The 14,053-nt window shown below is 39.6% G+C and overlaps 2 protein-coding genes across 2 annotated transcripts; both read right to left on the bottom strand.

Annotated features, from left to right (window-relative positions):
* Positions 1 to 5,161: 5,161 nt before the first annotated feature.
* On the bottom strand, positions 5,162 to 6,082 carry LOC310691091 (olfactory receptor 13H1-like; the record flags this gene model as incomplete). Its single annotated transcript, XM_083470689.1, has 1 exon — positions 5,162 to 6,082. The coding sequence occupies one exon, from the start codon at positions 6,080 to 6,082 to the stop codon at positions 5,162 to 5,164; it is 921 nt and encodes a 306-aa protein (XP_083326815.1).
* Positions 6,083 to 9,491: 3,409 nt separating this feature from the next.
* LOC310691089 (olfactory receptor 13H1-like) lies at positions 9,492 to 10,412 on the bottom strand (the record flags this gene model as incomplete). Its single annotated transcript, XM_083470687.1, has 1 exon — positions 9,492 to 10,412. One exon carries the CDS (start codon positions 10,410 to 10,412, stop codon positions 9,492 to 9,494), a length of 921 nt encoding a protein of 306 aa, XP_083326813.1.
* Between the last annotated feature and the right edge of the window lie 3,641 nt (positions 10,413 to 14,053).

Raw genomic sequence — 14,053 nt, 5'->3', positions numbered from 1 at the left:
TAGCCCTTGGTCAAAACCAAGCTGTTGGGTGGACCTCTCCTCTCTTTAGGATGCAGCTAGGTGGAATGATTGTCAATTGAAGCCAAGGAAAGGAGGCAAACAGTTGGTTTCAGCTGAATTGCTGGAGTGTACTTTAATGTCTGCCATTTCCCACAAATGCAGCCAGCTTGTAAAACAGGCTACAATGTAGCTGCTGAACAGGGATAGAAAAACCTCTGTATCTCCTGTTATAATAATGCCAGGTCCTTTCATTCTCCATATGTTCATCTAGTGTAGGGGTAGCCAACATGGTGGCCTCCAGATGTTGTGGACTACAACTACTATCATCACTGACCATTGACCATATTGACATGGGTAAGGGATGGACAAATCTGTAGCTGTGATTTTCTCCACTCATTTTTTCCCTAAATTCAGGTCTCTGCATTTCTACATCACCTTCTGTTGTTTTCTTTATTATTTATAATAAGTCAGTTGCCCAGGTTTCCTGCAACATTATCACATCGAAACTCGTTATGTACTCATGAAATGACTCATTCCCTACTTTGTTGGCACAACCCGCTATGTTCCATGAAATAATATTTAGGCTACTCTCGTCATTGGCAATTTGGCTTCATTGTGAAGGGCAGATTGTAGTCAGCTCTTCCTCTGTCTCAGTTATAACACAGCCATTCTTGAGGTGTCTGAAATGTTGTTCTTTCTGGGGTTGTTTTACAGACTTGTCCAGATTGCCAGCCGTCAGCAGTAGCGTCCAGTTGTTTGTGGCTTTCGGGGGATCAGAGTAAAAAATGATTAGATCTGTCTCTGGCAGTCTTGATGTTGTGCTTTCCTTGGGTGCGGCATCATCTGGCAGTGGGTGATCTGTTTTCAGTCCATGAAAATTCATTAGCATTTTTTAAAATAGATGTGTACATATGTAGAATTTTATTCGGTGAGCTTCTTTGTATTTGCTTTCTTTTTATTATTATTATTATTTCATTTTACCAAAGCTACAATCATAAATAAATAAGAATAAAAATGTGAACTCTACCACTGAGACCATTCCATTCCAACTATCCAACCTCCAAAAAATTCAACACTTCTTCTAATGATTTTAGCAGTACAAATTCTACAAACCCTTCCCATATCTCCTCAAAATCATTTCTCCTGCATATTCCTCATCTTACCTTAATGGAACATGTTAATTTATCATTAATAGCTATATCCCACACCTCTTTATACCATTCTTTAATTTTATATTCTGCTTGCTACTTCCCAGCTATCATAATTCATACAGCTGTCAATAAATTTGTGAGCAAGTCCTTCATAGCCTGTGAACCTTCCACCCCATCGTAAACTGATAATCATGCTACCTCTGGACTTTTGGTCAGCTTTAACCTAGTTATTTCTCCTAAAACATATGTACAATTTTTCATTAACATTTAGTGCAAATTTCTCCTAATAAATTCATTTGCTATACAATTTTCACTAAGGTACACATTTTTGCAAGCAATTTTGCAAATGTAATGCATTTTGTATTAATATATGCAGTTTTATGCTCAGTTTAATATATGCATTTTGTTTGCAATGAGCCCTATGTCACAAAATTCAGATGAATGGGAATTTTGAGATACAAAACTGGAATTAGGCAAGTAACACTATGGGGAGCTTATTCACTTTCGGGCAATGACAGGGGGTGGGTCGACTGACTTTTTCTTTTTTGACAAAACACTTATATGGTGAGTTAATATGCCTAGTCTTATCAAAATATCCTTCCACAAACAGTATTTCACCTATCTAAAATTCTTGCATCATTAATAGGAGTATTAGTGTCAGCATTATTTATAACCCAGACTTGAAACAAATACAAGTATAGTTCTATGAATATATTTTTATCCCTCAAAAAATTGGATGAGAACCTCAAGTATTGTGTACTGCTCAAGTATTCCCAATTTGCCTTTTTTTGAGATTTGAACATCTGTTAGGTCCCATCATGTACCCTGATATTCTTCCAAGTCAAAGTAAGAAACTATGAAGCAGAGTACTGTTAATTTCCTGCAGAAAGACGTTTTCCCACTAGAGCCCAACAGCACTAATTAGGTCTTAACTTTGAATCCCATCAGGGAAAATGTAGCATTCCAAGAAACTTAAGAATTGCTTCATAATGTAGTTGTTGCTTGAGTGGGAAAATATATTAAGGTTATTTTCTTCTTTAAATGTATTCAGGGAAGTGGTCATCAGAAATGGCCTTCTGCAGTTCAGATATCTTTCTCAAGCTGAACCAAAGCCCCCTTCAAATTCTGACTGAGATTTGATCATTTTCAGCTTTCCCTCTTGCTGATTTCTGCCAGGTCCCATTTATTCAATAGTTGTGGGGAAGCAAGGAGGAAAACTTTAAGAGAGGAGGTAATTGCACTTTGAGTAGCCCCCCAAAATGAGACACAGTGACACAGGATTTTAGTTTAAGTTTTGGGGCAATTAACTTTATTAAATACAGAATTTGAGTGGTATTGCCTTAGGCATTGGAATCCCAAGACTATATCAGACTCCCGCTCGCATCCCAGGGAGTCTGTTAAGGGTGAAACATAACCAGAGGGAGCCCCGCCAGTGGCAACCAACTTGAGCTCACCCCCAGTGTCCCCATGGGGTCCTGGCATGAACCTAGCCCCTACCACGGAGTTTCGGACAAGATCCAGACCAACTCCTGCATTCCTTTAACGGAATACCCTTGACCTTGGGAGGGTATGTGATGGGCACACCTCCCCTCCCCCACACATTGCTGATCCAATGCCTAACCGCTAAACCTTACAAATTGTGGCGATTACTATGCGGTAGGTGGAAATGAAATGGCCCTGCCAATCTGCCAGATTGAAAAATTCCTACCAGGCCCCCGTTGCAAAACAGACGACCAACAAAGTCCATAGCAAGGCGAGATGCACAAAGGAAAGGGTGGGTGGGTGTTCCACTGTGCAAGGTAAAAGAGGTCCAGCAAACATTGCACAGGGCTTATATTGTTTCACGGTCACCCCCCAAGCCAAGCTTGGCTTTAGGGTCCAAGTGACTGCAAAATGACCAACCAGAGCGGAACAGGCTTACTCTGCCCGCACCAGATAGTGGGGCGTGCTCAGAGATTCGATCACAATGTGTACCCTCAGTGAAGTAGATCTGATTTGACAAAGGATAGCAAGCCTCCAAGCATGTATTGTGCCATCATAGACACAGGGATATGTTGTAATTGCTGCTGCTAGCATATGATTGGAAGGCTTAATCTTTATATACAAATTATATTTGACCTTTCCCACAGTACACCCCCAAATATAGTTATTATCTCACACAGTTCAGATGTTTTCAATATTGAACAGAATTTCAGCAACTCCAAAATCACCACCCCCACCTTTCATCCCCAAACCCACTCGCTTAACTGACCATCCTTGGGGAGAGCCCTGAAACAAGCCAAGGCTATTAGCCTTGCTATTCAGGAGGCTGTTAGCCTAATATGTGTGCCTATCGAAAGAGTGATTCAGCTGTGTTTCTCTGCCTTAATCTGCTGAAAGACAAGTAACTGCTGGACTCCCTACTAGTGTGATGCCAGAATTTAATTAAGTTTGACGAAGGAGGATTGCTTTGGATCAATGGCTAATAAAAAAAGTGGCAGCGGCAGCGAGAGCCCTCCGAGCCAAGTCGCTTAACCAGATCAAAAACAAAATTTAAACAATTAAGCCTGACAGACTTCTTGGACTGGACAATTGCCAAAATTGAACAAGAGGTGCCTGATGGGTTAGAAACAAGGACAAGGGAACCTTTCACACCTTGTATTTAAGTGTTTGAACTAAGAAGCTAACCAGGAGGAAGGATGGACAAATTATAGCTGAAAAAGAATGATCAACTCATGCATCAAGGAGACATTAAACCTACAAAGACCAGTTGCCCCACTTCTAAGTGGCCAAGCATGAAGAGAAATCCACATTACCCCTTATGGCCTCACAAACCCCACACCCTCACTGTCCATGATTTAGAGGAATGTGTGTAAAGGAGATGAGGTGGGGAAGCTTTTTAAGTCTGAGTTCCACATTCTTACTAGAACAGCTTTCGGGGGGGGGGGTGTAGCATATTACTGGTGGTGAGAGCAAAGGTAAAAGCAGTTGGGCTCAGAGGCAAACAGTGCAGGGAGCAACATACAAAATACTTGCTTTTCTCCTAAAAACTGCATTCCTGCCATGAAAAATAATAATCAAAGGCTTATACATGCATAGCTCTTTCTTCCATCAAAGCAAGCAGTTGAAGAATACATTCATGCACTTGAGGAGAAAGATCATTATGGGGTGTGGCATGGTGAGAGTCCCAAACACATGTAGACTCTCCATGGTTAGAGGCTTCGGAATACCAGTTGCTGGAAAATGCAGGAGGAGAGAGTACACTTGTGCCCAGGTTCTGCTTGGGGATTTCCCATGAGCATATGGCTGGCCACTGTGACAGCAGGGTGCTGAGTTATATGGACCCTTGGTCGGAGTTCCTTTCCCTAGTCATAGTCCAAGAGTTGGACACCAGAGGACAGGGACAGCGGCTCAGGGTCTGAAGGCATGACCCTGTTTTCCCCCACAACCAAGTTGCATAAAACCTCCAAAGGGCTACTGTGTCATAGATAATAGTGACAATGTTAAATATGGCCCTTGGTTTACTGGGCATATCTAGGCACAATTGAAAGTGCTAACAGATAAATGTACTCAGGTCTTAAGAATCAGCATAAGAGATCCTGCTCATAGGCCCAAGATCAAGATAAATGAATTTACTAGGATTAAGAGACAGGGCCTGCTTTATTGTCAGCTCATTTTGGAGAAACTTTGACTAAACATGGTATAGTTAAGAGTGTTGAACCTGGGAGACCAATTCACATTGTTGCTCATTTTAACTTGATACAGCCTTACTTTTTAAACTGACTGTGTATGAGTATATGAACTTGCTTGTGGGTTTGTTTTTGTTTTATATTTAAATTTTACTGAAACTCAATAAAAAGATATACAAAAGTTTATACCCAGCACAAAGTATTTTTTTAAAAAAATAAACCAGAACAAAAAACCCTAATCTAAAAAGAAACCATTCCTCAACAAAAGGGAATATATCTTTCCATAACTTGCTTGTTTTCCCCTTGTTGATTCCATTTGTTTGTTTCTTTTAAATAATTCATTTACCTTACCATAAGCTTTTTTAAAGCTCCTTTTACTTCTTGATTTCTGAGTGTGTAGATGAGTGGGTTTAACATAGGAGTCACAGTTCCATAGAAGAGAGAAATTGCCTTATCCAGTTCATTTGTGGTTTTAGTTTGGGGCCGGATATATGAAAATATAGCAGTTCCAAAGAAAATGGTTACCACAGTCAAATGTGATGCACATGTGGAAAAAGCCTTCAGTCTCCCACCTGATGAATGGATTCTCAGAACTGCCACAATAATGCATAAATATGAGAAAAGGATAAAGGCAAAGGGAGCAAGCAATGTGAGGGATCCAATGAAGAACATAAGCAGTTGCCTCATGGAGGTATCTGAGCAAGCAAGCTTCATAACAGCTATAAGTTCACATGTGAAATGATTGATCACATTTCTCCCACAAAAGTGAGCTGGCAGGGCATAATTGGGAATAACTCCTAAAAAAAAGGCACTTGACCACGTCCCAGCTGCTAACTGAATGCACAATCTCTTGTTCATGATTAACATGTAATGTAGTGGGCTGGAAATTGCTATAAGCCTGTCATAAGCCATGACAGCCAACAGGAAGCATTCAGTCGTTCCTAACCAGACACCACTGTTCATTTGCAAATAACACATCGTAAAGGACATGGTGGGTTTGTCCACCAGAAGATTTGCAATGGCCTGTGGGATGGAAGATGTTGAATATCCGATGTCAAGGAAGGACAGATTACCAAGGAAAAAGTACATGGGGTTGTGGAGTCGAGGATCAGCAATGGTGCCCAAAATAATAAGAACATTTCCCGCAATGGTTATGGAGTAGACAGCTGTCAGGAATGCTATTAATCCCATCCTTGTCTTTGGTCGTCCAGAATAGCCGATGAGGACAAATTCAGTCACTGCAGTCTCATTTTCATCTTCCATATCCTGAACCAAGTATTCAGTGACACTGAGAATGGGATTTTCTAAAGAAAGGACATAACCAGCTTGCTAGTCAATAGTATTCAGGTATTTCAGGCATTAACACACTCTAACATGATAAAAAAATCACAATCCCACTAACATCAGAGATCACTAGGACTTGTGAAGGTAAGTTCATATAGGATTGCATCCAACAACATGTCTAATCTTAAGTAAAGACATATTGAATTCAATCAGATATACTCCAAGTTTATTTAGAGTTTATCAAACAAATACGATTTGTGTCACTGCATTTTGTGTGTGCTTACAATGGATCCCCAATCCAATAAATCTGAGTGAATTAATTGTTTTTGAATTTTTCTTTTCTTTTGTTTATGCTTCCCAAAAATTTTAACAAGATGAATACATTATTCAAGTTAATTTTCCCATTTAAAAAGAGATGGCTGCTCATTCAATACACACAGAAATATACTTTTAAAATAGACAGTGAATACCTTCAAATGCCTTTGACCTTCAAAACATTTTTGATGTCCTTCATCAGCATTTGTTACTAAAATTAGAATTGACATTTTTTAACCACTGGTCTTCACCTGGTGGGTCATGATCCACTTATGGGTCACAGCCAAACACAAGATGGTCTTCCAGAGGAGTCTTTCAGATATGGAAGGTAAAAAAAATAAGAAGCTGGTTGAAAAATTAATATTTGAGATAAAGTGGATCCTGAGTCTGAAAAGGTTTTATAACATTATGGGATAAAGGATTGCCTTAATAAAGTATCAATTTCTGATCCTTGGAGAGTTTCAAAATGTTCTAAGTAGAGAGAAGCACAGTGCAGAAGGTAGTGGGTATATGTTTTGTTCATATCTGGGGGGAAAGAGCCCTTATCTCAGGTTTTTTCTTTAGTTAGTTTATATTTTTAAATACACATCCTTATTCTGCATTCCCTTGGGTACATAGTCCCAGGAGCCTCATTGATTCAGCAGCCTCAAAAACACTCTCTTGCAATGCAGAATTGAATCTGTACCTGCTCATATTGTAAAGAAAAAGAAAGGAACCCGGTGCGTTTTATGTGGGGGTGGTCCATAACACAGCAGTTGAGTACATTTTAAATGAAACGTTGCCCAACAACTCCGGGTAGGGTTGTAAATTTCCCTGCCTGAAATCCTGGAAAGCTGACATGGACATACTTATTCCTAAAAATGTTTACCTTTGACATGTCAACTAGATTTGCAAGAATCTTTTATTAGCAATATTAACACAACTGGTGCAGGTAAAACCTTGCTCCCTGCCTAAAATAGATGTTTCAATAGTTGTAGAATCATTCATCCACTTTAAATGTGGTGCCTTTCCCCTTCCCACACGTCTTCTTAGCTCCATTTACTTCCTGATTTCTGAGTGTGTAGATGAGGGGGTTTAACATGGGTGTCAGTACCCCACAGAAAAAAGAAATGGTTTTATCAAGCTCTCGTGTGTCTTTACTTTGAGGTTTGAGGAATGGAAATATAGCAGTGCCAAAAAAAATGCTTACCACAGTCAGGTGGGAAAAGCCAGCTTGAGAAAGCCTTCTACCTGCCACCTGATGAATGAATTATTAGCATGGCCATTATAATGCACAAGTATGAGAAAAGGATAAAGGCAAAGGGGCCAAGAAATGTGAGAATCCCAGTTAAGAACATTAGCAGTTAGTTCAAAGAGGTATCTGGTCAGGTAAGCTTCAGAACTGCTTTCACTTCACATGTCACATGGTTAATTATGTTGTTTCTGCAAAAGTGAGTTGGCATTGCATACATTGGGACTATCCCTAAAAATACACCACTGCTCCATGTTCCAGCAGCTAACTGAATACAACATCTCTTGCTCATGATTTGCATGTAGTGCAGTGGACTGGAAATGGCTATATACTGGTCATAAACCACGATGGCCAAGAGGAAGCATTCAGTCATACCTAACCAGACACCACCATTCATATGCAAGTAACACACTGCAAATGGTGGGTTTGTCCACCAGAAGATACACATTCTTACTTGAACAGCTTTCTGGGGGGTGGATCACATACTACTGGTGGTGAGAGCAAAGGTAAAAGCAGTTGAGCTCAGAGGCAAAAAGTGTGGGGAACAACATACAAAATACAGCCTTTCTCCTATAGGCTGCGTTTCTGCCATGAAAAAATCAAAGGATTATACGTGCATAGCTCTTTCTTCCATCAAAGCTAGCAGTTGAAGAATACATTCATGCACTTGAGGAGAAAGATCATTATGGGGTGTGGCATGGTGAGAGTCCCAAACACATGTACTCTCCATGGTTAGAGGCTTCGGAATACCAGTTGCTGGAAAATGCAGGAGGAGAGAGTACACTTGTGCCCAGGTTCTGCTTGGGAATTTCCCATGAGCATATGGCTGGCCACTGTGACAGCAGCTTGCTGAGTTATATGGACCCTTGGTCGGACCCTAGTCATAGTCCAAGAGTTGGACACTAGAGGGCAGGGACAGCGGCTCAGGGTCTGAAGGCATGACCCTGTTTTCCCCCACAACCAAGTTGCATAAAACCTCCAAAGGGCTACTGTGTCATAGATAATAGTGACAATGTTAAAAATGACGCTTGGTTTACTGGGCGTATCTAGGCACAATTGAAAGTGCTGCTATTGAGGAAGGCCAATATGCCAGCAGATAAATGTACTCAGATAAATGTACTCATAGGCCCAAGATCAAGATAAATGAATTTACTGGGATTACTAGACAAGGCCTTCTTTATTGTCATTTACCAATTTACACTGTTGCTCACTTTAAGTTGTTACATCCTTACTTTTTTAAACTGACTGTGTATGAGTATATGAACTTGCTTCTGGATTTGTTTTTGTTTTCTATTTAAATTTTACTGATACTCATCAAAAGATATGAAAAAGTTTATACCCAGCACAAAGTATCTTTTTAAAATAAACCAGATTAAAGGGGGTGGGGGAATTAGTCTAAAAAGAATCAGGAGCAAAGAGAAGGAAGGAGGATAGGGCGATGGAAGAAAGAAAAAATATAAGGGGTTGTAAAAGGGGGGATTATAAGTAAAAGTTGAAAAGACTTTTGATTCTCTGTAAGCTAAATATAATTAGTTGTTCAAAGTATTCACTCAAATAGACATCAAACTATTTTATTTTCTATAAAACAGTATTTTTCCCCAATCTTCAAATCCAGTTACTAAAAGTTCATCTTCTCTTTCATGCAAAATGTTCATAAGAAGTTTCCAATGCATTATAAAAGTCTATAATGATTTTTCCTGATTAAACATGTTAAGTTTGTTATCTGAGCTAAGTCCAATAACTTTATCAACCATTTCTCAATAGGAAGGACTATATCTTTCCACAACTTCCTTGTTTTTTTCATTGTTGATTCCATTTGTTTGATTCTTTTAAATAATTCCTTTACCTTACCATAAGCCTTCTTAAGGCTCCTTTTACTTCTTGATTTCTGAGTGTGTAGATTAGTGGGTTTAACATGGGAGTCACAGTTCCATAGAAGAGAGAAATCGCCTTATCCAGTTCATGTGTGGTTTTAGTTTGAGGTCGGATATATGAGAATATAGCAGTGCCATAGAAAATGGTTACCACAGTCAAATGGGACGCACATGTGGAAAAAGCCTTTAGTCTCCCACCTGATGAATGCATTCTCAGAACTGCCACAATAATGCGTAAATATGAGAAAAGGATAAAGGCAAAAGGAACAAGCAATGTGAGGGATCCAGAGAAGAACATAAGCAGTTGGCTCATGGAGGTATCTGAGCAAACAAGCTTCATAACAGCTATGAGTTCACATGTGAAATGATTGATCACATTTCTCCCACAAAAGCGAGCTGGCATGGCATAAATGGGAATAACCCCTAAAAAAAAGGCACTTGACCACGTCCCAGCTGCTAACTGAATGCACAATCTCTTGTTCATAATCAGCATGTAATGTAGTGGGCTGGAAATGGCTATAAGCCTGTCATAAGCCATGACAGCCAACAGGAAGCATTCAGTCGTTCCTAACCAGACACCACTGCTCATTTGCAGGTAACACATCACAAAGGACATGGTGGGTTTGTCCACCAGAAGATTTGCAATGGCCTGTGGGATGGAAGATGTTGAATATCCAATGTCAAGGAAGGACAGATTACCAAGGAAAAAGTACATGGGGTTGTGGAGTCGAGGATCAGCAATGGTGCCCAAAATAATAAGAACATTTCCCGCAATGGTTATGGAGTAGACAGCTGTCAGGAATGCTATTAATCCCATCCTTGTCTTTGGTCGACCAGAATAGCCGATGAGGACAAATTCAGTCACTGTAGTCTCATTTTCCTCTTCCATAGCCTGAACCAAGTATTATCTTGAATGACACTGAGAATGGGATTTTCTAAAGAAAGGAAATAACCAACTTGCTAGTCAATAGTATTCAGGTATTTCAGTCATTAACATACTGTAAAATGCAGATTAACATGCAGTTATTTTTAAAATCTTACAAATTGCTCCCTTTTAAAATTGTATAAAAACTAAATTGCAGCCATGCAGGCACTCTTGTAACTTTCCTACATTTTATCCTGTTTAACTGAGAAATAGTTTAGTTATAAAAGAAAAAAAAATTGTATAAATGCATTGCAAACTATGGAAATCCCCTATTGATCTGCCATTTCTTCTTCTGTATCTTGCTGGTTTAATCTCATCATCAAATGGCTGGCTGATCACGCATAATCTTGGCACACATTGGGGTCTGACTTGTTAATAGTATAGCATACATCTCCCAGAGACCATCTGAAATACCGTATTTTTTGCTCTATAAAATTCACTTTTTCCCTCCTAAAAAGTAAGGGGAAATGCGTGTGCGTCTTATGGAGCGAATGCATGCTGCGCAGATATCCCAGAAACCAGAACAGCAAGAGGGATTGCTGCTTACATTGCATAGCGATCCCTCTTGCTGTTCTGGCTTCTGAGATTCAGAATATTTTTTTTCTTGTTTTCTTCCTCAAAAAACTAGGTGTGTCTTCTGGTCTGGTGCGTCTTATAGAGCGAAAAATACAGTACATGTTTTAGAAAAGCTGCATTAATAATTCAGAAATTATGGTCACAAGGAAGTTTTCCAGCAAGACGACGAAATTTACCCAGTATCATTTGAAAAGATAAAAATGTTGCCTAAGTACAGTGAAATGATGGAACTATCCTGAATGAGTGCTATTTTTAAGTAATGAATATAAGAATTTCCTGATGGATGCCTTGGGAAGAGGCACTAAAAATGAAGGGCAACTTTTGATCCTTCTGGTGAATGCAGCAAGGATCACACAGTCCAATTAATAATTAAATCTTGTACTTTGAATTTATGCAGAAGTCTCCATATTGTCTTAATTCAGTTGGACTAATGGGAGAAAGTTAATGCTAACTTACTTAAATTCATTTAACTCAGGATTCAAGTTACACTTTTGTGATTTCCCCTGCCACTGAAGCAATACATTTTTCAGGGAAACTCCCTGACTCTCCAAAAGAGCTGCAGAAAGATGATGGAAAACTCTTCTGCTGCAAACCTCCATAATATTATAATTATACTGCTGCTTCCAATTTCAGTCCCACAAACATCAGAGTTCAAAGGGACTTGTGAAGGTAAGTTCATATAGGATTGTATCCAACACCCTGAGCCCGGCTTCGGCTGGGGAGGGCGGGATATAAATAAATTTTATTATTATTATTAATCATAAGTAAAGACATACTGAATTCATTCAAAATAAAAAAATTCCTTCCAGTAGCACCTTAAAGACCAACTAAGTTAGTTCTTGGTATGAGCTTTTGTGTGCATGCACACTTCTTGGTATGAGCTTTCGTGTGCATGCACACGAAAGCTCATACCAAGAACTAACTTAGTTGGTCTTTAAGGTGCTACTGGAAGGAATTTTTTTATTTTGACTATGGCAGACCAACACGGCTACCTATCTGTAACTGAATTCATTCAGATATACTCTAAGCTTTTCATAAAGTGATCAAACAAATAAGATTTGTGGGACTGCATTTTGTGTGTGCTTACAATGGATGCCCAAACCAGTAAATGCGGATAAATCGATTGCTGTTTGCTCATTTGAATTTTTGTTTTTATTTTTGTTTCATCTTCCCAATAAATTTACAAGCTGAATACATCTTTCAAGTTCGTTTTCTCTTTTAAAAAGAGACGGCTGCTCATTCAATATATATAGAAATATACTTTTAAAATAGACAGTGAATACCTTCAAACGCCTTTGACCCTCAAAGCATTTTGGGTGTCCTCCTTCAGCATTTGTTATTAAACTGAGAGTTGACATTTTTTAACCACTGGTCTTCACCTGGTGCATCATGATCCACTCGGGGTTCACAGCCAGACCCAAGATGGCCCTCCAGAGCAGTCTTTTATGGAAGGTAAAAAATAAATAAATAGAAGCAGGTTGAAAAATTAATATTTGAAGTAAAGGTGGATCCTTAATCTGAAAAGGTTTTATAACATTATGGGTACACAGGATAAAGGGTTGCATTAATAGAGTATCAATTTCTGATCCTTGGAAAGTTCCAAATGTTCCCAGTAGAGAGAAGGACATTGCAGAAGGCAGTAGATATATGTTCTTGGAAAGAAAAGCCCTTCTCTCAGTTTTTTTCCTTAGTTAGTTTACATTCTTATTCTGCATTCCCTTGGGTACATAGTCCCAGGAGCCTCATTGATTCAGCATCCTCAAGAACACTCATGCAATACAGAGTTTAATCTGTACCTGTTCATATTGCAAAGAAAAAGAAAGAAATCTAGTGTGTTATATGTGGGGGTGGTCCATAACACAGCAGTAGAGTACATTGTACACGAAATATTTCCCAACGCCTCCAGGTAGGGTTGCAAATTTCCCTGCCTGAAATCCTGGAAATCTGCTACCAGTCAAGGAAGACAATGCCGAACCACATGGATCAGTGGTCTGAGCTTGTATAAGGTGACTTTCAATGTTCCTGTGTTTCACAGCAGTTCCAAACTCACCCCCCTCACTGTTTCATTTCATGATGAGCTTATTTCCAAATTCCCTTTATCTACATACATTTCCTTAGAATTTGAATAGGTTGGCCACTGAATGACATGGATGGAGATACTTGGATGGTGACACCTGGCTTGAGAGCAGTACATGTGAAAAGGATCTAGGAGTCCGGGTTGACCACAAACTTGACATGAGCCAACAGTGTGACACGGCAGCTAAAAAAGCCAATGCAATTCTGGGCCTCATCAATAGGAGTATAGCATCTAGATCAAGGGAAGTAATAGTGCCACTGTATTCTGCTCTGGTCAGACCTCACCTGGAGTACTGTGTCCAGTTCTGGGCACCACAATTCAAGAAGGACACTGACAAACTGGAACGTGTCCAGAGGAGGGCAACCAAAATGGTCAAAGGCCTGGAAACGATGCCTTATGAGGAACGGCTAAGGGAGCTGGGCATGTTTAGCCTGGAGAAGAGGAGGTTAAGGGGTGATATGATAGCCATGTTCAAATATATAAAAGGATGTCACATAGAGGAGGGAGAAAGGTTGTTTTCTGCTGCTCCAGAGAAGTGGACACGGAGCAATGGAGCCAAACTACAAGAAAGAAGATTCCACCTAAACATTAGGAAGAACTTCCTGACAGTAAGAGCTGTTCGACAGTGGAATTTGCTGCCAAGGAGTGTGGTGGAGTCTCCTACTTTGGAGGTCTTTAAGCAGAGGCTTGACAACCATATGTCAGGAGTGCTCTGATGGTGTTTCCTGCTTGGCAGGGGGTTGGACTCGATGGCCCTTGTGGTCTCTTCCAACTCTATGATTCTATGATTCTATGATTCTATGATTCTATGATTCTACTTCTACCTAAAAATGTTTACCTTTGACAAGTCAACTAGATTTGCAAGAATCTTTTATTAGCAATATGATCAGAACAGGTCCAGTAAAGCATTGTTCCCTTTTTAAATATACTTTTACTGTGGCACCTTTCTGCT

This window comes from Podarcis liolepis, assembly GCF_965112155.1.
Source record: "Podarcis liolepis genome assembly, chromosome: 13".
NCBI classification, from domain to species: domain Eukaryota; kingdom Metazoa; phylum Chordata; class Lepidosauria; order Squamata; family Lacertidae; genus Podarcis; species Podarcis liolepis.
This window is presented reverse-complemented; position numbering and strand designations above follow the sequence as displayed.